This window comes from Malaya genurostris, chromosome 3, assembly GCF_030247185.1.
Source record: "Malaya genurostris strain Urasoe2022 chromosome 3, Malgen_1.1, whole genome shotgun sequence".
Taxonomy (NCBI): domain Eukaryota; kingdom Metazoa; phylum Arthropoda; class Insecta; order Diptera; family Culicidae; genus Malaya; species Malaya genurostris.
The window spans coordinates 198,212,745-198,240,389 of NC_080572.1; the positions used below are offsets into that span (position 1 = coordinate 198,212,745).

The 27,645-nt window shown below is 34.2% G+C and overlaps 1 protein-coding gene across 1 annotated transcript; it reads left to right on the forward strand.

Annotated features, from left to right (window-relative positions):
* Positions 1–268: 268 nt before the first annotated feature.
* LOC131433692 (neurogenic differentiation factor 1) lies at positions 269–26,711 on the forward strand. The gene is made up of 3 exons (XM_058600228.1): positions 269–551; positions 12,749–12,993; positions 26,170–26,711. The coding sequence occupies exons 1-3, from the start codon at positions 473–475 to the stop codon at positions 26,578–26,580; spliced, it is 735 nt and encodes a 244-aa protein (XP_058456211.1). The 5' UTR covers positions 269–472; the 3' UTR covers positions 26,581–26,711.
* The last annotated feature ends 934 nt before the right edge of the window (positions 26,712–27,645 follow it).

Sequence of the window (27,645 nt, forward strand, 5' to 3'; positions counted from 1 at the left end):
ATTAGGTTTTATAAGGGTGAGTTTTCGAAACGGTCGTAAGAACGAAAACATCTGATCGTGATTGGCCACAGCGCAATTCCAATGAAACAAGTTCAAAGAGGGAAATGCAATTCATAAGCTCCTCCCACTAGAAACAAAACGTACAGAAAGCAAACACGCACATGCTCCGTACGGTTGCAGTATTATGAGGATTTCCTCGTGGAAATTTGAGGAGATGAGAAATAAACATACCATATGGAGATGAGCATTTTCAGCTTCATCGAACCTAAGAATGACCAACGAAGATACCGATCGGAAAACAGATCCAGTTCAGTAGTACTCGTGCCGCGTCGTGAGCAGCAGTAACTAACGTGAATAATGTGCAATATAGAAAATGTTCTCTGACAGTTAAATTATTTAATTTTAAAGATTCAACATACTACATTTCAACAGTTACTAGTCTTATGTGAAGTGTGAAATATAGTTTAATAAAATGCCCAAAAAGAAACGTGCAAAGACACCAAATTTGGATTTACTAGAAGATGGATTTGATGACGAATTGAGCTCTAATGGTAAGTTCAAGGCCACGTATTAACAAATATACAAATATATATTAAAAGCAAAAGTAGATATAGTCACTGTTAGAGCATGGGTTTCAGTTTTAGTGTTGTTATGTTTCAGTTTAATGTTGTTATGCATCTCACATATCACGTTTTGAGCAGATGAACATGCTTTTAAGATCTCTATGATTGAAAAAGAAAATAAACTTCAAACACTCTATGCTGAGTGTGTTAGAATCAGTGCAGTAAAACTTCATTCAATTCAATTGAAACTGAATGTGGAGCACATTGACGATCTCTCTACTGCAGTAAACTTCACTCTCTGACACACACAATGTTTGCTGATGGTCCGAACGGGCAGCATTCAGTTCATCACTCGTTTCTCTTCAATCGAGGTTCAGTTTAACCACCGTCAGTTGAACTCTTGAAGTAACAAAATATCTCTATCAATAGTGTGAGAGCGGCCTTCGAATGAGGTTCATGAAAACATTGTAATTGGTTCAAGAAAATAGACGAAAGACAAACCAGAAGAAGCAGCTGAAATATCAATCACAGAATACACATAAATTAATTGTTTCCTCCTTCAGTTTTCATTTTTAATACTTTACTCCATTTATAATTCTATTCGTTTGAACTTGCTTACTACCAACAGCGAAGGCAATGAAGCAGGTAGATTACTTGGCACTTGAAACTGATTATTTGATTCATTTTAAAGCTTATTTCGACTTTAACCATGTGCTATTTCGCCGAGGGAGCCGATTATTTCTTTTTGCGTTTCTCATACAGAAAGGTTATGTTTTTATGCACTAACTTTTTTCTGAGATGGCTGAACCGATTTTCACAAACTTAGATTCAAATGAAAGGTCTTGTGGTCCCATACAAAATTCCTGAATATTATTTGGATCCGACTTCCGGTTCCGGAATTATGGGGTAAAATGTGCAAAAAATGAAAATATGTGTTTTAACTTTTCTCATAGATGGCGTGACCGATTTTTATAAACTTAAGTTCAAATGAAAGGTCCTGTGGTCCCATACGTGATTCCTGAATTTCATCCGGATCCGTAAATATAGGGTAAAGTGTGTTAAAAATTTATTCCATCACTGAAAATGGCGAAAAACCGTAATTTTTTTTTAAATCGACCTCAAATCTTCTCCAATTGATAGTTTTTATCAGTAGACGGTCAAACAAACCGACTTCGGTTATTTTTTAAGAAACGAGAAAAATTATTTTAAAGAATACCACAGTACAGGGTCCGCCATTAACTTTTTTAAAACATGCAAAAAAACACAAACGGTTCATCCGATTTCAAAATTTATTTTTTCATTTTAAAGTACAATCCTTCCGGTTAATTGTGGAATATAATTTCATTCAAATGGCTGCCTCGGCTGGCCTTGCAGTACGCCATACGGTCGGTCCAGTTTTTTAGTACATTTTCGATTGTATGCAGCTTTATTTCAGCTATGACTGCACGAATGTTGTCCTTCAAGGCTTGAATTGTCTCTGGCTTGTCCACATAACACTTATCTTTGATAGCCCCCCAAAGATAGTCTAACGGCGTCAAATCACATCTCGGTGCAAAATCCAAAAAGTCGTTACACAAATAGTGTAAACTTTGCGTCTGCTTAGCGGTTCAAATTGAACTGTTAGGCGGAGATGGCAGTTCAATTTGAACTGCTTTAAGCACTGATGAGCCGAAGGCGAAACGTGAAGAAAGCTGAAATAAAATATGTGCTTTTCTGTACAAACCAAAAAACCCCTAAATGTTCACACTCTGCGGCGACCAGTAGTCAGTCGTCACTCGTTTTCGTTCTAGCCATCAGAAAGGATATAGCATCTCGGTGCAAAATCCAAAAAGTCGTTACACAAATAGTGTAAACTTTGCGTCTGCTTAGCGGTTCAAATTGAACTGTTAGGCGGAGATGGCAGTTCAATTTGAACTGCTTTAAGCACTGATGAGCCGAAGGCGAAACGTGAAGAAAGCTGAAATAAAATATGTGCTTTTCTGTACAAACCAAAAAACCCCTAAATGTTCACACTCTGCGGCGACCAGTAGTCAGTCGTCACTCGTTTTCGTTCTAGCCATCAGAAAGGATATAGCATCTCGGTGCAAAATCCAAAAAGTCGTTACACAAATAGTGTAAACTTTGCGTCTGCTTAGCGGTTCAAATTGAACTGTTAGGCGGAGATGGCAGTTCAATTTGAACTGCTTTAAGCACTGATGAGCCGAAGGCGAAACGTGAAGTAAGCTGGTCAAATCACAGCTCCGAGGTGGCCAAACGACATTCGAATTTCGACTGATAATTCGATCTTCGAAGACTGTGCGCAGAAGATCGATCGTAGCGTTGGTTGTGTGGTACGGAGCGCCGTCTTGTTGGAACCAAATGGTGTCCAAGTCTTCCTCTTCAAATAACGGGAAGAACCAATAGCTAATCATGGCACGGTAGCGTTCGCCATTGACCGAGGCGGCGGCTCCTGCCTCGTTTTCGAAGAAAAATGGCCCAATGATGCCGCCAGACCAAAATCCGCACCAAACCGTCACTCTCTGAGGATGCATCGGCTTCTCCATGATAACGTGCGGGTTTTCCGTCCCCCAGATGCGACAATTTCGCTTATTAACATACCCGCCAAGATGAAAATGTGCCTCATCCGAGAAGATGACTTTTTGGCAAAAATCGGCGTCTTCTTCAAGCTAATTGCAAGCCCAGTTGTCACTATTTTCACGCGTTCCTCAAGCGTATACACAACCATTTTCGTTCAGCGGAACTATAAGACTTAGTTTCAGTCAAATCAGTAGTGACATTATGGTTACCAATGTCGAAATAACCGCTAGTTCAAAAAAAATGTTAGATGGCGGACCCTGTATTATATATGATAGTATGATTGATATGAGAAAAACCTCATTCATGTTGGAGATGCTTAATTGTTTTCCAGTGTATGTGATTACGCTTGCATCAGAAATGTTAGTCCTATTTTTACAACCGAACCAATGCATGCAATGAAAAAAAGGCAGTACAGAGATTTAAAAATTTGTAATTGATTTTTGCTTCGAGGTCTTCAATAGCGTCGAGGTCAATTATACCTAGACCTGGAAAAAGTTTGCAGTCGAAATTAGATCAATGAAAAGGTAAGCTCTTACAGTGATTTTTGTTCAAATCGAATGACGCTCTGAAACCGTATCTTCATACAGTACAGATTATCAGGTTCCAGTACGTAAAACATAAACGCTCCAAGATTTTATTTTTCTTTTGTTTGTCCCTTGGTTACATTTCACATACTTTAGGGTTTTTGACAATTGGTTTCTTCTTCTAAAATGTAAAAGCTTTGTGTAACATTGTTTTGCCTTCGACAAACACATTCCGTCAACTTACTTTTTATTATAGTGTGATATAGCCAAGTAATAGAATATCATGATGAATTTTTAAACTATTGATTGTATCCAAAGTGTTTGAATTGTTCCTGTTTTTATGGGTACGGGTAATTATAACCATTTTGCACATAAGGCCGCCGAGAGAAAAATCGAGCCCGGAGGGACTGCAGTATTACGGGCCCCTTGTTGGGACCGATACCTCACGACTGGCAACTCTTCCGAAAATAATGGGAACGGATGCTGAGCTGAACCACCAAAGAGATTAAGGATCAAACCAAGTTAACTTGTGTTGGTAATTTGTGTATTACGTACATTTTATTTGGTACGTATGCCATATATCTGCGTGTATTCATATATGCAGTGCACCGAGTTTATCAAAGTGGATTGCACGATTGAGATTCAAACAATCTTTTTTCACAATAATTTATTCTCAAATGAATTTTAAGCTGTTTTGATCAATTTTTCACTAACGTTTGATGGAAAATTGCTTACATTTTATGAATGTAGATTTTAATTCCCTAATAAAAAAGTTAGCAACAGTGCTTCAATGCATTTGTATTGGATTGTGCTACACAAAATAAACAGAACTAAATATTTTCTGTTACAAAATCAGTTTTCCGAAAAAATAAATAGTTTTACGGCAACATTCCATATCCATTGCCTTTCGCGTGTTAAATTCAAGGTTCCTTTTTTGACGGATTACTAATAGAAAGTACGTAAATCTTTAGGGCATGATCAGGAGTTCTCTAGTACTAGATGCATAATTTATGTCAGTTTTAAAATTTAAATCTAGAAATTATAACAAAATTAACTTTTTTAGAAATTATAACAAAATAAGCGTTTTATCAGTGTTTCAAATATAGAAAAAAAAAGAACGGCAGCGTATACCAGTATTAAATTTGAAAGGAGCACTGTTCGAATAAATAAAACTGAAACGGCTTGCTGGGGATACGTTTGTTTCAGTTTCAGTTATATTATAGACCACCCATATGAATCTTGCAGCTGCTGAATTTGCTCTTATATCTTATAATAATTTCTGCAAGAGGAAATCCATATAGGAATGTGTTTGTTGCTAATCAAATGTGTCAGTGGAAGTAAGCTGAAACTGAAATAATTTTTCTCGAGCAGTTTTAAGGAAAACGGAAGAGTTTTAGACTAAGATTTTCGCTTTTCTTGAATTGCAATTTTAATCAGTATAAACCGATTGGTTCATTTTTCAACCATATGGAAAATTTATCGAGTAAAATCAGGAAAAGAAGAGCCGGAATTTGTTTTTACGCACACATTGTTGGCATTACTCATACGCTTGCAAAGAGTCTTGCTCCTTAACGGAAACCTGCTAATCGTAGTGAGAAGAAAAGTATAGTGTCGATGTTCTCGCTCAGTTTAACTGAAATCTCAAATGAATTATATTTATAAATGAATTAAAAGTTAATTATAGCAGGTAGTTAGTATTAAGGTACATTTGAGATTGAATTATTAATACTTTGCAATTGACATATATAGTGAATTCGGTGATTACAATATCACGTTGTTGACCGCTGACCAGTAAGACAGAGTAAAGATACAAGTAAGAATGAATTGATTTAATATATGCTTGATTCTCAGTTATGTGTCCATAACAGTACCAGCAACGTATTAGCACAGGAAAGATATTCTCTATCTTATGAGTTTGAACGAAACACTGCACATTGTTCCGAAACGAGAAATTAGCGTGACACAAATATTTTTACCTTTAAATATTAGTTTTTTGTAGTTAGCTACTTCACAAAAGTTGTGGTCCTTATTTAGATTGAAATCTGAAAATTTAACTTTCTTAATTGAACTTAAAAATGATTTCGTTGTACAATAAAGTTGTAGAACATTTTATTTTGAGCAACTTTGCTGAAAAAAGCACCTCTCTAGCTTTTCATTTGATTGAGTTACATTAATTTTCACGAGTAAAAGTAATGTGGCCCCTGAAAAATCACTTTTGTTTCTAACTTTTTTGTGAAACTTTCTATGGAAAAGTTGTCTTAAGAAGAGTTGTTGAACTAATTATTGCGCACAAAATTGCTGAACCAAGCTTTTTCATATGAGCTACCAGTAAAAAGTTATGATTGTTTTTTCACCACAAATTAGTCAACTTTCAAATATCAATATTCATTAGATGCCAGATCGATAAAAATGTATCCTATGCAATTCCTAAAAATCATATTATAAGTAAAAATTTAAGAAAAAATGGGAAGGGTGTTATTTTTTCAACTTTTTTGAATTAGTCTTAAAAATTCCTTCAAAAATTTAAAAAAATTGCATAGCTCCTAAACGCCTTAACGTATCAACATACTTCCTTGAGCAAAATAATAGTATCAAATCAAATCAAATTATTACAAACAACTTTTGTGAAGAATCCAACTAAAAAAAACTATTATTTATTAATAAAAATATTAAAATAGGTGTGAAACGAGTGTGGTTATTTGAGGACGAGATAAAAGGATACTAGTTGAAACTCATACGTAACTTCTTTTATTAAAACAGTTTAATGGAGAAAAATTCAACGCAAACGTAAGAAGAGCTGCATCTAAATCCATAGCATTCGCGACCAACCAACGTCAAAATGTTATTAAATATGCTACAGCAATCTAATCGAATGAATGCTTGTCGAATTTCGACAAAATGATAGGGTAACGGCTCCCTATTTCATCTGAGCTCCTATTTCCATCTCATCCCTTCACCTCATTACTTTGAACATGAATAATATTTTAAAACCTACCTGAACCAAACTGTGAAATGTTTTAAAATGATTATAAAAGCTATTGTCACACTTTCCTATTGAAAGAAATGGTTTTAAGTTCTTCGGTTATCGTTTTTTTCATTTCAAATAAACTCACTTTTCAATTTAGGACACATTTTCGTCTCAAGATTTACAGTTCGTCATGTTTCTGATTATCTACTAATCGATTCTTCTCAAAACATGATCACTTTTTCGCACAATTACACTACCATTGAATGCTGGATGACTTCATAATTAGTAATGTTCACTTGCTACTTGTTTAATTAACGAATTAATACTTCAAAAACTACCCGACAAACAATAAAAGTCTTCAAAAATATGAGATGAAAGTTTTTCACTTAGTTCACATGATTGCGCTTTGTTTTCATCTCATTTGGTTTCGCAAAGTTGCCAAGTTATCTCATAATGTTACAAAACAAAAATTGTTTTTCTTCTTCAAAATCTCATCAAAAAGCATGTTAAATACTAATGAAATAACCATTGTGGCAAATCTAGTAGCACTGGTTTCATTCCGCTATACGTCAACATAACGCTGTGAAGTGTGTGTGTTTCATGGGCTGTGCACAGAGATGCCAGATATTTTCATAGAAAATATGTATTACGTTGCATAGAAACTCTATATCTGGTCTATCTGTTTTCACTAATAAAATGATGCTAAATCTGTTTTCACTAATAAAATCTGATAACATCATTTTATTAGTTAAAACAGATAGACCAGATATAGACTTTCAATGCTACGTAATGCATATTCTATGAAAATATCTGGCTTCAAATAGTTCAAATTGATTCCAAATTTTAATATAAATGTTTGTCAGTGTTCATAATCAATTATCTACATAAAAGATTTCCACTTTAACATGTGATTTGTCCGTTGATTAATAAACTTTTAAAGAACAACTGCAATCAAAAACTAATAGATACTCAGAGAGAAAAGTCTAATTTTTTACTTCTTTCTTTATATGAACCTGTACAAATCTGTATTAAATTTAGGAAATCTTTACAAAATCGGTACTTTGATTTAAACCAGTATGCGAACGCAAAAATCTATACAATACATATAAATCTGTATAAATGGCATCTCTGGCTCTACACTTTGTTTTAAGAAGGGCTGATGAATAAATAGTAACAATCACAGTTTTGTTTTTATTTAAAGTTCACCAAATTAACTTTTCAATAAAATTTTAAATTTAAAGCGAGGGGTAAAGCGAGGGGAAACGACTGAAAAATTTTTAAACGTTGAAATGATTTCAAACTGGTTTTAAAAATATCGTATATTGCCTCATAGTTGGCATTAGGCCGTTTTTAAGAAGAATTCTGACATTTTGAACCTGAGAGTGTAATAGTGTAATAATTCGTTTTGATTGCTGTCGCCATTGCTAATTTATAGGATAAATAAAGGATCAACGATAGGATGGATAAAAATCCATTGAGATGAAATTAGGAGCAGAGTAGTGAACATTTCATAAGTGTTTTTTGTTGTTTTATGAACATTATTTTAATTTCCAAGGAACGTGAATCAAATATCAATGTGGAGCAAGGCGAATGAATCAGTAATATGAAATAGTTATAGTGATTTTAGTGGCTAAATCGAGGTTTGAAGGCGACGTCCTTACAAATGAGATGAAATAGGGAGCCCTTACCCTAGTTTCAATTGTTCTACGACTAGCAGTTAAAATGAAAAAAAAGTGTTTGGGGAGAAGCTCAAGTAGCAGACGTTAGTACTCTTCCCGGATAGAAATGATTTGCAAACCAATAACAAATTTTGTAATTAAAACCAAATATCTCAATAGTAGAAATTAACATCATTTTGTTTGAAATAAGAGTTAAAATATCAAACATATTAACAAAGTCTGCATGAGAAAATAGCAACAAAATATAAAATTTTGTTATTTAATATCAAGGCAAGAGCAAAATATTTATAAACGACCTTGGCACATATACTTCTTACTCTTCCAAAAAGGTCGTAAGGGTATATTCATAGGGTAGGGAGCGTAGTAAGTGTTCTTAACATGGGGGCTCATGAAGAAATTTGTCAAATTTGACGAGAATCGATACTTTTTAAGACCGTAGAAACATTTTGCATATAATAGATAATCATATCTATTATATGCAAAATGGGGGGTGGATGTAGCAAGTGCCTTTAAAAAGGGGGGGTGTAATGTTTGTAAAGGCATAACTCCGGAATTACTGAACGGATTGCTATCAAACTTGGCACATGTATTTCTTGCTCTTCTGAGATGGTATAAGGGTATTTTTAAGAAAAAATTCATATAACTTGACGAAAATCGACATTTTTTTAAGATCATAAAAACATTTTGCATATGGCCCTTATTACCGGTATCACACGGTGAAAACCAAGTGAAGTGATTGTGACCCTTATTATGGGTATCGCTTCACGGTGGAAATCAAGTGAAGTGAATGTAGGTCCTTATTACGGAAGTCACTTCTGAGACAAAAGTAATAACTTGAATGAACTTGATGTCATTATGAACATCACGCCACCAATATTTTGTCCAAAAAATTTGTTTTTTCCACTACACTGATCACTTTACTATGCGTGATACTGGTAATAGGTAAAATCAAGTGAAGTGACATGTAAGTGAAGTGAATGTGAAAGTGGAAGTGAGAACGGTAATAAGGGCCTATGATTTTAATGAGGTACGGATGTAGCAAGTGCCTTTAAAAAGGGGGGTGTAATGTTTGTAACGGATTGCTATCAAACTTAACACATGTGCTTCTTACTCTAGCAAGTGGTCTTAACAAAGGTCGTCATTAAAAAATTAAATTATGGTCACTAAATTTCTGTTTGAGCTGTTAGTAGAATGTTCTCACTAATAGTACTGTTGTTGTACCGTTGAATTCCACTATGTTATATCACGTCATTACACTCTCACAAAGTCACTATTTTCACAGTCACTATTTTTCCGAAAGTGTATCAAACGTTATAATACAGATACGTATTTCGGAATGCTATTTGCATCCTTCTTCAGTGTATCGGTTTTACCTTAACAGGAGTCATGAAAAATAATTATTTAATTTGACGAGAATCGATACTTTTTGAAGACCATAGATACTTTTTGCGCAGCTCAGATATGATTAGAAGAGTATTCGTGTGGGGTGGATGAAGTACGTCCCTCTAAAAAGGGATGTAATGTTTGTAACGGCACAACTCCGGAACTACAAAACGGATTGCTATCAAATTTGGCACAGATACTTCTTGCTCTTCAGAGATGATCATGACATTTTTAGGGGGGGAAGTGTGTAGCAAGTGTCCTTAACATAGAGGGAGAGGGTCAATGATGAAATTTATATAATTTGAAGAGAATTGACATTTAGACTAGAAGCAGAGGTTTTTGGAAATAAATTTTTATCACACATTTTTTGTAAAACAAGAGAGTGGCAAGAATTTCAAGGTCGTAGTAGATAGTATTGCTGTTGTTAATTCGAGTGCAACGCAATTTTCTTTAAATAATTTCAAAGGATCTGATTCCATTAGCCGGGAAAATCAAAGAACAGATGTACCAAAGGTGGGAATCGATCTTTTTTGAAAAGCACAGATACATTCTACACTACTCAAGGTAATCATGCAGGAGATCTGTAGTAAGTTTACTAACAAAAAGGAAGTTAAATCAAAATAGATTACAAAGTTATTTTGAGGGTGAGTGAAAGTAGCAAGTGCCCCGAACATGGAAAGTGAAAGGGAAAATGGATCGGGTTTTACGAAAAATTGGTACTTCTTTACGAGTACAGTATATTTCTAGCAACTAAGTGAGGTTCTCAAAAATATTCACAAGAGGGAGGCGGAATAAGTATTCTCAACATTGATCTGAATTGACGAAATCATACAATCAATGTGCATTTTATTATGTAAATTGAGAAAACTGTCGACTCAAAGTGATGTAAATAAGTTTACAACAACATTATTATTAACTGAATCATTATTCTATAGGTTTTCCTCCCCGATGAACGACCAAAATGGTTAATGCCTTGGTAAAATAAATTACATAAAAACGTTATTCTATAGTACGAATGAAGCTATGATGTTAAACCGCCTTTCGTTATAAAATAATCATTATCAGATGGAAAATTTGGAGCAATTCATTGTCATAAATTTTTTTATAAAGAGGAGGGAGTAGCAAGTGATTATATCCATGAAAGCCAAAGGTATTGTAGATCGATTGTGACGAGGAAGTACTTAAGTACGTTATAAGCACATAAATATATATATATATGTATATATATATATATATATATATATATATATATATATATATATATATATATATATATATATATATATATATATATATATATATATATATATATATATATATATATATATATATATATATATATATATATATATATATATATATATATATATATATATATATATATATATATATATATATATATATATATATATATATGAAAATCGGAGGTAACTAAAAAGGTATTTATAGAAAGGTGTTTTGAATGTTACTAACAAAAGGGTTCAAATATAAAACTGACCAATTTGTCGAGAATACCATGGAAATTATGATTATTATGAGATCTGAGATGGGACACTGATCATTCGCAATCTGAACATGAACGGAGTATTGTTCAATCGAGTTTCTGTCTAAGTTATGTTTCACTACAATCAGAGACCAGAGTATTTCGAGATTTTTTTCGGCCTTGCCTTCACGAAACATTTTCAAGCAACGCCGGGTAATTCAGCTAGTAGTACTTAATAAAATTGAAAAACCTTATTAATAACGGAATAAGATATAATAACTGCTATTGATACTAAACAGATATTGTACTATTTCTTGATACCTTCGATTAAATATAAAGAAAACATCTAATATCGCTATGATAGCACAGAAACATCAAGACAAGATATTATGGTAAAATTTGTTAGTATTTTGATCTTTGTTGCTATTTAGATCTACCTGTGTTCAATGACAGTATCTGGCATGAAACAAATTCATAGAGCAAGCTGAAACATCGCCGTTTATGAAAAGTTAATGCATTTCATACATCGATTTCTTAGAGATAAAGAAACCGATGTATGAAGCTCACTAACTTTTCTCGGCGATGACCGAACCTAGATTGAAAATGAAAGTTCGTAAGACATCATTGAAAATTCCAGGAATTTATCGTGATCCGTCTTCCAGTACCGGGATTACAAGGTGATTAGTGTAAGAATTTTCAATTTCAGGTATGTGTTTTTTTTACCTTTTTCATATAGAAAGGCTATGCAATCGCTTAGGAAACCGACTGTCTGTTTGTGTATGTATGTGTAAATAATGTAACTCAATTTTCTCAGAAATGACTGAACTGATTTTCAAAAACTCTTATTCAAATGAAAGGTCTTATAATTCCATAGACTGCTAATGAATTTCATCTTTATTTGACTTCCGGTTCCGGAATTACGAAGTAATATGTGCAAATTAACGAGAAAAAAACGCACTCGATTTTCCCGGAAATTACTTAATCGATTTTCACATTCCCTTGTTATACTATGTGTGAGTTTGTGCAACTCTGTACAATTTTATTCTGTATCCTATGAAGCGTTTTCTCCCTGGTGGGACATCAGCTCAATCGGAACTGTATTAAACATGACTGGTCTGAATATTTGTTCATAAATTAATAATTTGTTCTTAAGGTAGAGCTTAGAATTTCTGTTTATAGGTAAGACAAAAAATAAAATGTTTAAATTAAGATTGTTTTCATACGTTAGACCTTGCTCGACTACACCAAGTCAATTCCAAACCATTTAATTTGATGACATAAATATTTTTTCACAAATTTTTTCTTTGAAGTCTACTATAAAACGATAAGAGGTGGAATTCCCGTTTGTTTAACCTCCTTTGTTTATCTCATCATAAAATGTATCGGGTTGTTTGGTTTAAATTTCAGTTTTAGTTCACAAAGCGGATGAAAATGTTCAAAATTAAGTTAGTAAAAATATACCCAAATTGAACAATAATATCCAATAGGCAATTATGTGCATGGTTCTACGTTCAATTTAAGCACCGTATCGAAATGTATAGTGATCAAATTTATTTCATATATATTTTCAGACGAAAAACCAGGCACCCCAATCCAACGCAATGCGGCCAATGCTCGGGAGCGAGCACGGATGCGAGTTTTGTCCAAGGCATTTTTCAACCTCAAACGCAACATCCCGTGGGTTCCGGTGGATACAAAACTATCCAAGCTAGATACCCTTCGGTTGGCCAAAAACTACATCAACTACCTGGCGGCCACCTTGGATGGCCAATCAGTAGAGGATTTTTCCACAAACCTGGCGCAGCCTCCAAAAACGGTAAGATCGTAGAACCAAGCAACGGTTGATGGAATGCAGTTTTTCTTCCAAGACAACCAAACCCTGAGCGAACGAATCACCCAGTTATTCCTTCTATTTATAAAACATAACGCAATTGATTTGTGTGATCTTCGGCTGAAAACGTAAACGGTCGACAGTTCCAGGTGGATCGTATCAACTGTCCGGGCGTGAAAATCTTCTCAGCGGCTATACAGTTTCTTTGCTTTGTTTTCGAGAATCGTTCCGCTAAGTGGATGTTTTCCAATCATTAGAGGGGATATCGAGCAGAAGATGAAGAATTTTGAAAAGGCGCCGATGATATTTCAGTTATTCTAATACAAATAGATCCCGTACGCGGCGAAATGACTCATTAGAGAATGAATTCCAACCTACCGACAAATGATGATGGTGACAGTTTGAGTGAAAGCTACCTCTAATTGCCTCTTCCGATTCTACATCTTGAGATATTGGCGGATGTCGTTAAAATGCATTTTTTATAGCCCATCATTCAGACAAATACAACCGGGATGGTTTAAGGGATCAAATGTCATAAAACGAGGATTTTGTGTGGGAGGTTTATGATTTTATGGCATACTCATATGTTATATTCAAATCGGAATCTAGACGGCTCATAACGGATGACTGGTTGATAGCATCATGGCTGCAGTAGAACAATTGATTGTTTACAAATCTCAGAAATGATCGGTAAACAAACACTTTCCGGAACGTAAACACTATGCTTGTAAAACATTAAGTTTGCATCGTAGCACATCAGCACAAGAGCGATGTATGCGATAATGTGGTTGTTCGTATGAACGTGCTTGAAAAAATCGTGGGTAGTATGACTGGGTAGTATGGTGGTAGAAGCATCCTGAGTAATACTTCTGACAAACGATACCGACAAAAAAAGAGGATGCTTTGGATAGTTTCGATTTCGTTGGGATGATATTCTCAACTGTTCAATTTTCTTCAATCAATATCAACAACTACTTAGTGAAAATAATCAAAAAACAACCAAATAAAATGTAATGTATCGAGCAAGAAAAATTCATATTGCTAGAAACATCTAATACTACAACAGTTTAGCAAAGCCTGCGATATGACGCGAAATTCATTTTATAGAATGCTTTCATATGTTAGAATTCCCTTAAAAATAATGAAAGCCGAACATCCAGTTGACACAATTCTATTCTTCAAATATCAATAAACACTACAAACCGATAGTCCCACGACAAAAGGGCCTAACTGCAAATGAGAGCCTCTCTTGGTTTACTTTCTCTTTTGAAAATTACGGAGCATTATTACAGCAATTTCTCGAAAGTTTCCAATGTAAATCGAAAGCTTGTGGTTTTACCTTGAAAGTTTTTCGGAAAGTAAGGCGTCAAATATAAAATTAGTGCGGTAAATCGTGAAAGAAAAAGTAAACAAAGAGAAACTGCCCTTTTGTCGTGGGACTGTCGAAATGATCCTGTCTGCTAATGACAGATCAAGAACGTACCCAGAGGGGGGACCCGAGGGGCCCTTGCCCCTCCCGATAACGGAAAATGGAAAAAAAAAAAAAGTATGACGAGTAGCGCTGCCAACTATACCGATTTTTGGACTCGATACAGGAATACAGATATGCTCTCTAAAAATACCGATAATTCAATTTTCACTACATCGATTTTTGATTTTTCGAGCTAGACTGTACAGATAGATTTTTCCGCCAAATACAGATTTTTGAAACATACAGTTGGCAGCTCTGATGATGAGTATTATGGTACTGTTGATCCTACAGATCACACCGCGAAAAAAAATGGTTTTAAGTGTTTCGTGACGATCGATACTCTACTGACAGTGTCAAAATTATATAAAATGGAGGGTAAAACCGGGGCAAAATAAACGACAATAATAATAATGCATAAATTTGTACTGGATGACTGGAAACAGAAAGTACGCGAGCAGGCCCGCTTGTGAGGAATTCTGGCAACTGTCAGAAGGCTGACTGCATTCCGGCAGCTGTCAATATTGTCCAGGCAAAATTACGTCATTATCTCGCCGCACGTGTCTTGTTTATTTCTCTCTTCCTTCTTTCTTCTTTTTTATATTCGACTTCATTTGATATTCGTCAATTCCGCATGTCCATACAAAAAACGAATCTTGAGACGAGGTAAATGAGATTGAAATATGGGTATGTTTGTTAGTGAGAAAGCAATGTTATTGGCAATAACATTTTCCATAATTAGTATATATGAAGGGCAATAATTTATTGTCTTTCATATGTCCTTTTTTTTAAAAAAAAACCAAGAGGCTAAAAATGTAGAACCGATTCAAGTTTATCAACAATTGATATGTATAAAAATATGTGTTATTTTGGGATATTTAACAAATGAAAACAGTTTAAAGTTAAAACTCATGATAACAATATAATAACAAAATCAGTTATGATGTTTTGTATTCATTTGCAAGACTCATGATAAAGTTTATTAATTGAAAAAATAAGTTCTTCCGTTGCTTCATATCGAAATATATTGATCAGAATATCCAAGAACTAAAAGAAGGAACCAGATCACTAAATAAATTATTCATTTAATAAAAGAAATCCTTCAGCAATTTAGGGTTAAAACGATGCTAGAAGTTGACTGTGATATAGTTTTTCTGTGGTAAATTTTCTATCTAATTTATTACAACTATTGTTATAAGTTTCTGCTTTCGGACGTCTGTAGTTATATCAAATTCAATAATAATTATGATACAAACGTTTCAAAATCTGTTACGATTGTGTTTCCGCTAGAGTCTTTTTTGTTACGATTTTTGTTATTTTAACAGCTTACCAGCCAAAAATATTTCAAAATTTGTTACAAAATATTTCTGAAATAAATTACTCCAGTTGTTATAATTCTCTTTTTGCCATCTGATTGGGTATCTATCGCAACCTTCAACACTAAACTTACCAACATTCAATATATCAGAAAGCAATAACAACATAACATCCAAGTAATTTTGGTAGCAGATAATCTTATGGTCAATCACCTCTCGGGACAGAAAAACTTTCTGCTCTTATGGGCGAGGTTTGCAGTCGAACCCTAGATGGCTGCGTAAAAGTTTTTGACTTACCCATTACGCTATACCCGTCCCCCTCGTGAGTAGTTAAAATAACCAAAATTTAACAAGTATCAAAAACAGATACAGCTTCTATATATTTCTGTTATGATTTACTAATCGGGATACCTATGTATAATATCCGGTCAAATGCCCGGACTTTGTATTTCCTTAATAAATGTATGTCAAGAATAAAATTAAATTTATTAACTGTCGGATCCGCGATTTTTTTTCGAAAATATATAAACAAAAATTGAATTACAATTGCCTGCAATTTAGAATCAACGTGTTTTTTCCATGATAGGTTTTTTTTTGTGTTTTTGAGCGAAAACTGTGGTGGTGAGAGTGGCGCTTGGTTGTCTTGTGTCTTGCTCACGAGGCGTTATGTTTTTGTAAATCGCTTGAAATCGTTGTACCAAAATAGTCAAACCTGAAGACGATGTCATCTAATCTTCGGGTTCTGTGTAGGGGCTCATTCATAAATCACGTACACTTTCTGGGTTGACTGCGAGATTCAGTCAACCTAGTGAAATTCAGTTAATCAGCTTAGCTTTACCTAAGGCAAGACAGATTCGAAAAAAAATGTCTAGCATTGCGGAAATATAAATTTGCGAAAAATATTTCTCTTAAAAATTGTTTTACCACTTTCCGAAGAAAGATCACTCGTATATGGAAAATTTTATATGGAAAATACAGGATACTAGTGAGATATCTCCTTCGGGTAATCTAAAAATTAGGACTACAATGTGTCTGTTGATTTTACAATAATAAACAATAAACTTTTGGACGATAAACACTACAAAGTATTGTACCCAGATTATATGATTTGTTGTTGCAATATAGTACATGATTATTTTATGAAAAAAAAAATTGAAATATTGGATACGCGCGCTTGAGGTCTACTTTCGTGCAAATGTTTATCTGATGACATTCCTGGAATCATGTTTAACTAGGGCGTACGTAAATATTGTTTAAGGTTCTATTTACAAAACAGCCATTGCTAAAAAACGTGGAAGCAGTTTCCTCCGTTACTGCTTTATGAATCTTCAAGAAAAAACATCAGTTTGCTTGGAAAAATGTTTCAAACTAACTGATATTTTTCATTTAAATTTCCGCTCAACGACTGCGAAGAAAACTGCTTTTACGTCTAGCAACAATGTCCGTTTTTCTAAGATTGTAAAGTACCCCTTAAGTGACGAAGAATATCCATTTGATATTTTACTGTTTTGAAATGGAAGTACATATCGACATGACTTCGTATCGTGTAACGCGTAACTGCTTAGTTAATGGTTCGATTGGTTAATATAACCGTTATAACGGTTATGTATTTGAAAAAACAAAAGATGAAATGTATCAATTAATGTCGGCACTCCTGATAGCCGACTGTCCAGAGTTTTAAGAGTTTCAGAAAGTAGGGAAGTGTCGGCAGCCTTGGGTCGGCGTATGCCTGGGCCACTCGAGCCTTGTCAAAAAGTATTTTTTATTGTAAGTAAAGTGAGTAATTTATTTGATCCCCACAGAAAGTCAGAAAAAAATGTTAAATGAATGTATTGCGTCAAGTGTAGAAACCAATTTCGCTTCAAATAAATATTTTTTCCAATTTTACTTGCATGATATTAAACATCATAATTTACGATATTAAAAAAGCGTAGTCTTGGCATTACATTCCTTTTGTGGAATTTAGCATTTCTGTTTCAAAAGACTTCGCAGCGGATTCTTAGTGTACAGAACCATTGCATGGCTAGTACTACGATTCTACTGACACTATGAATTCTTCCAGGTCAGGGTTGAACCTATGACAACTGGCTTGTAAGACCAGAACCGCCAACCTGATATTAGTTCTAGTAAAAATAAGAATTCGAGAGCAAGTACCCCCTCAATCAAATTTTGTTTTACAAGAAACATAATTATTCAACATTTATTCAATTGGAAAAATATTCTAATTTCAATTATGATAGTTGCGACCAAAGGTACCCGCCATGAAGTGTGTCTTGGGCCTAATTTCGACAAAATTTCAAGCTTAAATTTTATGTATGAATTAGGACATAAGTGAACTTCTAAATACATTTCATTCACAGCTATAAAATGCCAAGTGAAAAATGGGCCAAGACTGCCGACTCTCCCCTATTCGTTTCGTGCATCGAGTTCTCAGTAGAAAATACATATTAATGCAAAACATGATAAAACTTCAACGTTTTCTCGGTAGCTGACTGCCCAGGTCAAAAACACTTATAATATTATTAGGGCATTTACTAAAGGTACGATTACATTAGCCAGTTTATCTGCACAAACTTGTGCAGTTTGACTGTATCATAGTGTAATCGGTTCGCAGTTGTCTGCAAGCAGTCAAAATCGGCTTAAATGTTTCTGAAACTGTTATGCAGAAGTTGTCTGCCACAGATTCTATGACAACCAAATACTTGTTTATTTCATCCAAACACAAAGCAAAACGTTCCAGCACCAGTGTGAGAAGTGAGTACACGTGGTTTTCCCCAAGAGAGTTGGTTTCGTGATCAATTTTTTTCTAATGTGTAGAAACCAGATAGTAATAAAAACCCTGTTTTAATCCACCTAGTGGTGTATTGATGGCTTTCTCGTATTACTCGTATTCTCACTTTCTCATATATGTGGTATTCTTCGAAATAATTTTTATTGCTTCTTGAAAGAAAATAAAACAAAAATCAATTAGCACAACCAACAACCAACAAAATGAAACAGTTTTGCTATTGCAGGTACTTCTGCAACCGGTGTAAATAAAGTCGGCTCGAATGACCATCTATTAACATGACTTACAAGTACTTAAAATCGATCGAAATCGATTAACGAGTATTAGACCCCACTTCTATCTCTCAACCACGTGTACTAACTTCTCACCGAACCGCGTTGTCAATGTCGTCATTTCCGGTCGAAATAATAAAGCTTATCGCACATTTCGTAGAATTCTTAAAAGTAATTACTACTGAATTTTCCGAGCTCCCCCTTCACGATAAAGTGCAATGGATCTCCAAAAGCATAGTACTGGAATGTTTCTGTACTTACAAAGCGTTCGGTAATAAAATTGTGGATCTGTCAAAATCTGAATTTTCCCCCAAAGCGAATTCATACCGTTATACCATATTTGAAAGAGCTTGGCTGGAGACAACCTTCCCAAAATTTCAACTCTTTAATTGTCATATTTACGGAGGTAGGATGATTCTATGGATTTTCATTGCATTTGATTTTTGAATCTACCACTCACTTTTACAATCTATTGAAAATGTATTTGTTGCGTGAAGAATACTTAACAATTGCGAAACATATTTTTTCACGTTTTCGATCTCGGTGCCACTCCGGATTTTTTAGTAATAGCAGATAACACATGGATCAATAAGTCCCGAGACTAAAGCAGAGATGGCGCTCGTAGTAAACCAGTAACCACGTCTTTCTAGAGTACTAACCTTTGCTTGAAACGGGTCAAAATTTTAAGTCGATCCGACTAGAAACAGCTGAGTTATCGAGGTTGGAGTAAAGTTGTTTTGTAGTTTGTTTAAAAAATGGAAAAACCGAGTTTCATGTTTTGATAAAACATTGTTTTTTAATGGGTAAAAACACCGTGCAAGCGAAACAATGGATTAAAAAATGTTATCAGGACTGTTGTCCATCAAAAGCAACGATTTGTCGGTGGTTCGCCGAGTTTAAACGTGGTCGTACCGACACAAATGACGCGGAACGCTCGGGTAGACCTGTGGAAGCCGTTACACCGGAAAATGTGAGTGAAGTGACAAAAATTATAATGAAAGATCGTAAAGTGAAGCTCCGTGAGATTGCTGAGATGACACAGATATCATATGGAAGTGTATTTACTATCCTTTATGAAAAATTGAGCATGAAAAAGGTTTTTTCCAAGTGGGTGCCGCGATTGCTTTCGATGGAACAAAAACAGCAACGAGTCGATGATTCAGAAAGCAGTTCATCGAAAAAAAACGTTGGAACCATTGTAGCACTAAAAGGTGATTATGTTGATGAATAAAAAAAAATTTTGCAAAAAAAAATGTTGTTTCCATTGTTAGTCTCGGGACTTATTGATCCATGTGTTATACCCGTATGATGCGAGCATTAAGGTGAAATGTAGCGTCATAAAATGCGCGCAAAATTTTATCCGCTTTTTTTTTTTTAATAACTATTTATTGGAATATGAGTTAAAATTAAATTATTAAGATTTAAATTGGGTGTTCAGCCACAAGTGGTGACTTTTCAGCCCTATTATATATATATATATATATATATATATATATATATATATATATATATATATATATATATATATATATATATATATATATATATATATATATATATATATATATATATATATATATATATATATATATATGATTTGGTTATTACCATGAAGACATCATTTGCTTCCGCAATTCTGAGATTTTTGTGTAGGGAAAATTCTAAACCTACTTGTATTGTGTAATGGGGAAAAGGAACTTATATACTAACCTACTAACTAATACAGAGAGCGAATCGATTCAATTGAAGATTGCATCGATTTTTGTCGGAATTTGCTTATAATATTATGTGACATTACATCTAATGGTTCTATATTTGTGAGTCTGTGTAACTCATTTGTACTAAACCAGGGAGGACGCTTCAGAATCATTTTCAGAATTTTATTCTGAATCCTTTGAAGCGTTTTCTTCCTGGTGGAACAACAGCTTGACCAAATTGGTACCGCATAAAGCATGGCTGGTCTGAAAATTTGTTTATAAATTAACAATTTGTTTTTTATGCAGAGCTTAGAATTTCTGTTTATAAGAGGATATAAACATTTAATATATTTATTACACTTTGCCTGGATTCCTTCAATGTGATCCTTGAAAGTGAGTTTTTTGTCATACGTTAAACCTAAGTATTTAGCTTGATCAGACCATGTCAATTCCAAGCCATTCAATTTGAGAATGTGATTATTGTTTGGTTTAAGAAAAGAAGCTCTTGGCTTATGAGGAAAGATAATTAATTGCGTTTTTGCTGCATTTGGTTTAATTTTCCATTTTGACAGATAATCACTGAAAATATTTAAACTTCTTTGTAGGCGACTGCAGATCACTCTAAGATTTCTACCCGTGGCTAACAGACTTGTGTCGTCACAGAATAGCGATTTCTGACAACCAACGGGTAGATTTGGAAGATCAGAAGTGAAAATATTATACAAGATTGGAGCTACGCTCGAACCCTGCGGAACACCGGCTCGTACGGGTAGCAATTCAGATTTACAATTCCGATAGCTAACCTGAAGAGTACGATCAGTTAAATAATTTTGAATCATTTTGATCAAATAAATAGGAAACTGGAAATCAGACATTTTTGCTATTAAACCTTTGTGCCAAACACTGTCGAATGCTTTTTCTATGTCTAGAAGAGCAACTCCAGTGGATAACCCAGAAGATTTATTTGATTTTATCATGTTCGTTACTCTGACAAGTTGATGAGTAGTTGAATGTTCATGACGAAATCCAAACTGCTCTGGTAAAAAATTGAATTCTCATTTATATGAGTCATCATTCTCAACAAGATAATTTTTTCAAAAAGTTTACTGATAGAAGAAAGTAAGCTAATTGGGCGATAACTTGATGTTTCTGCTGGGTTTTTATCAGGTTTTAGGATAGGAATTACTTTAGCGTTTTTCCATCTTTTTGGGAAGTAAGCTAATGAAAAACACTTGTTGAAAATTTTAACCAGGAGTCTAAAGGCAACATCGGGAAGATTTTTAATAAGAATATTAAAAATTCCATCATTACCAGGAGCCTTCATGTTTTTGAGTTTCCTAATAATTGATTTAATTTCATCAAAATTCGTCTCAATAATGTCATCGTGTGATAACACTTGGGTTGAAATATGATCATATTTCAGTGAGACTTCATTTTCAATAGGACTCACAACGTTTAAATTAAAATTGTGGACACTCTCGAACTGCTGAGCAAGTTTTTGAGCTTTTTCACCATTTGTAAGAAGTATTTGATTTCCTTCCTTGAGAGCAGGAATTGGTTTCTGAGGTTTCTTAAGAACCTTAGAAAGTTTCCAGAAAGGTTTAGAATATGGTTTAATTTGTTCAACTTCTTTAGCGAAATTTTCATTTCGCAAAAAAGTAAATCTATGTTTAATTTCTTTTTGTAAATCCTTAACTATGTTTTTCATAGCAGGATCACGAGAACGTTGATATTGTCGTCGACGAACATTCTTCAACCGAATGAGCAGTTGAAGATTGTCATCGATGATAGGAGAATTTAATTTAGTTTTAGCTTTGGGAACTGAAAGATTTCTAGCTTCGATAATATAATGATTCAAATTATCAATTGCTGTGTCGATGTCCGCAGAATTTTCTAAAATAGTTTCATGATCCACATGATTTTCAATGTGAGATCTGTAATCCAACCAATTAGCTCTATGATAGTTGAAAATAGAACTAATTGGATTAATTATAGCTTCGTTGGAAAGTCTGAATGTTACTGGAAGATGATCTGAGTCAAAGTCAGCATGTGTAATCGGTTCACTACAAATGTGACTTTGATCTGTTAGAACCAGATCAATTGTAGACGGGTTTTTCACGGAAGAGAAACAAGTAGGATTACTGGGATGAAGAACTGTGAAGTAACCAGCTGAGAGTTGATTATGAAGTATTTTACCATTACTGTTATTTTGCCTACAATTCCACTGGACATGCTTAGCATTTAAGTCCCCTATTACGAAAAATTTCGAATTTTATCCGCTTCAGTTGAACGAACCGTCGCACAAAGCATACCAAGACAAAAGGACACATAGAAACAAGAACTTTTTTCAATGATTGAGCGCAGTGGGCTTAGCTCTCGTTATATTGCCTTGTAAAAAAGACTGGACGTAATGGATTTTTGAATCCTTCACACTTTGAATGTATGCTAATTCAATCGTTATTGTTAGTGATTACTATTACACTAGCGCTATAAATCATGAGTAATTATGAATGTTAGTGATGAGGTTATATGTATAGGTATGTATTGACCAACTTGCTAACCTGTATATGCCTGTTGTTTTTCAATGTTTATCACATTGTTTGTATCACGATAATACTTGGTTTGTATTTCATTCAGTAGCTTGTCAATGATGAAGTTATAGTTTTGCTATAAAAATTGCTATAATCTGAAATAATACCTGTTATACGATATCACACAGCCAGGCTTTATTTCTTCAGCAACATCAATGCATTGAACTCAACAGAATTGGACATTATTAGCATTATAAATGACAGTTACTTAGAAAATAAACAATTTCTTACAATACCCATTTTATTGTATTCAACTCGTTTTTTTTCAACACTGCATAAATTCGCGTCATAATTTTATATGTAATTTTTGCTCACGATATAATGCCACCGAGTCCACCTTGCATTTCTCACACCACCTCAATACGAAACAGCAGCGCGCAAGCAATAAAAAAATGCAGAAAAGTTTATGTAAACTTTTTCAAATTTCGGTTGATTTCGCTAAAATTTTATAATTTTGAGTTGCATTTTCAGATTCTTTGTGAAATTCTGCTACAAACACTACTTTTTAGTTCTAAAATCATCCCCGTGGGACGGAACAGTGACCGTTTATACATTTCAAAAACCAATTACGGCTCGGCAAAGCAAAATTTCAAAATTCTAAGAATACTTAGTTATGATAAATTTGATTTCGAAAACTTAAGTGTTTTTGGATTTTCGAAAATCGGTCTAGTTTTTGAATAATTGATCAAAAACGCGATTTTCGCATTCCACTACATTTCACCTTAAGACACAAACGTGTAGATAATGAACATGTGATGCGAAAGAATCTCAATTTTTGTTGTTGTTATGGTATCTGCTAAACATATCAAATATACATCATAGTCATAGAACAAACAACATCGTATATTTTCATCATTTAAAAATTGTCGAATTTTGTATCATGTTAGAAAGAGATGATTTGGGGAAAGCATTAGAATTATGTTTGCATTTGAAGAAAAATACTGCAGAGTCAAATCAAAATCAGTTTCAAAGTTCAGGAAGGATACAATAAAAGCTCTTGACTGGGAGCTTCTCAATCACCGTCGTATTCATTTATTTCCGACTACTATTTGTATCAAATGACACTAAATCAGTGAAAACCAAGATACAGATAGGAAATAGGAAACAGAACAACCAAAGTACTGTAACAAAGACGAAATATTTTATTATATAATCACTTGAAATGTAAATCATTCAGAGATAAAAGAGGAAGGAAAACAAATATGAATTTAAATAAAATGACTATCATTTGTTTTTATCGAATAGCCACGCATTAATTTTGCACCATTTCAATTCCTACGAAGAAGTCGAAAATGGGATGTCTGATTCTCGAGGTATCCACAAATTGCCAGAAAGATGGTAACTATTTCGACTATTTTTTTCTAATTCAAAATAAACGCTCACTTCATACTTGGTTAATAAATGATTTTTAGATACATCGGAGAGTTTTGGTTTCATATTTTTAAAAACTGTGGAAAAGTTCAGTATTTGGATTTGTCTAAAATAATAACCAATCCACCATGCGTCTCCGGGCCTCGGAAAAATTTTCTAAAGCGATTTCTATACCAATTTTTGATATTTATAAAAAAAGGTAAAAAAAACAGGAGCACGTTTATATTCCTTCTTTAATTGCTTCGAAACACAACACACCAAGTAGCAACGCAACGAGCTTCCGTTTGTGAGATCAGATCGATATTTTATCATAATGCAATATTCCGTGAAAAGTTCTCTGCCTTATAAACTTTCTTCCAATGTGATCACTTTGTGCAGAAAAACTGCAATAAACAGCCTACTCCCCATATTTAAGTCTGTAACTAGTTTTATTTGTCTGATCAATGTGATCACAATACAGACATGCTCAAAAAGTCTGTCACAGTCAAACATAACAAATGTTAAAGTATTGACTGTCGGCAATCAAACTTGACTGTTGCAGTCATTTAACTGTGAATAGTGTGATCACATTGCCAGACCAAATTTAAACGGCCGAAAAATTACTTGTCTGTGGCAGATAAACTGTGACAGATGAACTGGCTAGTCTGATCGTACTATCCCTTCCTGTATAGCAACTTGCCTCGAACTTCTTCCCTTCCCAAGTAGATCTACATTCGGACGTGGCCGGGGTCGGTATTGATCAGCATGCAGGAACCAATGCAGTTTGCACAATATGAAGTGCCAATGGACCATCGTCAGCACATAGGAGAATAACATGACCAAAACCTTTATAAGGGAAATTTTAAAAATCAATCTCGTAGCATATAAATGACAAAAACATTGTGTTACAAGGTGTTACATTCCATTTGTGGAATTTTACCATTCTGCATCAAAAGATTTCACTTCCGATACTTAGCGTACAACACCATTGCGTAGTAAGTGATTCGATGTTATTTACACTAAGAAACCTCCCCGTCGGTGTTCGAACATACGGCAATTGGCTTGTAAACTCATCGTCCTATGCATTAAACTGACAACCTACATATAGGTTATGTAAATTAAGATTACCTGTAGATAATAATTTCTTTTGTTTCTATCACACATCTATTGTGACAGTGATTTATAGTTATAGTATGTAGGTATAATGAACTTTGTGTAAATTTTTTAATGAACGATCGACACTATTTTGGGTGGCGCATTCACATCACAATAAATTCTAGTTTTGCTGTAGGTTCAAATCTTAATTTTCTTTTTGTTTTATTCCGATCGTGATTAGAACAACATGGGAGTAAAATTCGTATGCTATACTTGTGGGTATTGCAAGAGAAGTGTCCCAATCGTTTTGGTTAGAAAATTTCTTTCGAGCTTGTATAGCTGTTATCTTTGGTACAACTTATTCAATCAGACATAATTCAGGTTCGTCATGTTTATTTTGTTGGTGTGTCTAATAATCGTAGGAAAAGGTTTTGTCGTACTATATTTGTAAAGAAAATATCGAATTTCACTCAGTCATACAGGAAGCACTTCACATTGTCAATCTCTTCTCTGTTTTCAAACAAATTACACTCACATAGTCTGCACGCTAAATTTAAATCAATTTCTCTCGACTTCCGTTTCAGGCATGGCCTTTCATTTTCCAGCCGGTGCAAGCTCACGAGCCCACAAAAACAAAGCTAGTGTCGGTTGCAACAGGCCACTTGGAGAAATGGTCCAGTCGATCTTGCATTAGTACAACAACACCGACCGAAAACAGTATCAAATCACAACAACGCTTCACGCCTACGAAGACAGCATTAACCACATCTGCTGGCGGATCGTTTTCCACGGAGGATAGCGTTATTGAATCGAGATCTATAGGCTTGAGTCATCAACATCATCATCATCACCACCAAAACCATACGACCATGCAGCATATGCAGCAACAACACCACCATCATCCCCATCTGCTCGCAACTGGGGCCGACAATGTCAGTCATCTGTCAGAGTATTCACATTCACATCAAATCGTCACATCGATGGGCAATGATTAACACTTTGATTTTTGAATAGTCAGTGTTACCAAAATCGTACTTTTTAGTTCTTAAATGGAGACAATTAGTTATATTTGTAAGCCGGAAAGTATTATTTATGATTGCATGCTAAAACAAAAAAAAATAAACGTATGAACAAACAATTAATAACAAGATTATTTTCTAAAACGAGAAAAAGACTATAATCCATCTGATTCTTTTCGCCGATTATTCGCTTGGTCTACGCTAACTAGCCAGATTTACGTCGACAAAACTCGTTTTCTTGTTCGACGTTACATTCCACGGGTAATAAATTCTTTAAACTGTAAACAACCACCAAATGTATTGAATATAAATCGTTGATAATTGCAATAAAGACATTGCACGGACAGGCCCGTACCCAGGATTTCATTTCGGGAGGAGCCCAAAGATAAAAAAATAATGTTACTGAAGATTGCTTATGTACCTAATTTTCGGAGTGCCTTTTACGGGTGTTTTTAACAGGCACTTTAAACTTTTCCACTTAAACTGTTATTGTATTACATTTCTTTACGTTAACTGTCTTGTTATTTCTGTAACAAATGTCTGAGATCTTCTAAATAATTATATATCTGTTTTTGATTTCGGGAGGGGTACGTGACTGTGCACGGAGAACCCATCGATCACAAAATTGCAATACTACAATTGTTGATTCTTGCCTTGGCTGTTTCAACTGATATTGATTCTACTAACAACTAATTTTTCTGTTGATTTATTAATAATCAAATAGATCAGATTTCAAGTGATCTTATCTAACATTTTACAAAGAAATAAAACAAGATAACGCAACAGCATGACAGTTCCTATATTTATTTTCATATTTTTGCTATAAAATTATTGATATAAGCACGACCAATCTGCATTTCCGATAATAGTGTACAGTTCTAATGGTCGAACATTAGTTAGATGGATAGTTCAATCTGACAATTATGATAAGAATCGCAAGGTTCGTTATGGATCGTTTTTAAACTTCTGCGAAAACAAAAATCTTATTAATATTTACTATTGGTACATTGCCGCGAAACTCAATTTCCATTAGCGACACCC

Coding starts and splice junctions, on each gene's coding strand:
- LOC131433692 (XM_058600228.1), top strand. CDS start 473: ATGCCCAAAAAGAAACGTGCAAAGACACCAAATTTGGATTTACTAGAA. Junction 552..12,748: donor TGACGAATTGAGCTCTAATG/GTAAGTTCAAGG, acceptor ATATATTTTCAG/ACGAAAAACCAGGCACCCCA. Junction 12,994..26,169: donor TGGCGCAGCCTCCAAAAACG/GTAAGATCGTAG, acceptor CTTCCGTTTCAG/GCATGGCCTTTCATTTTCCA.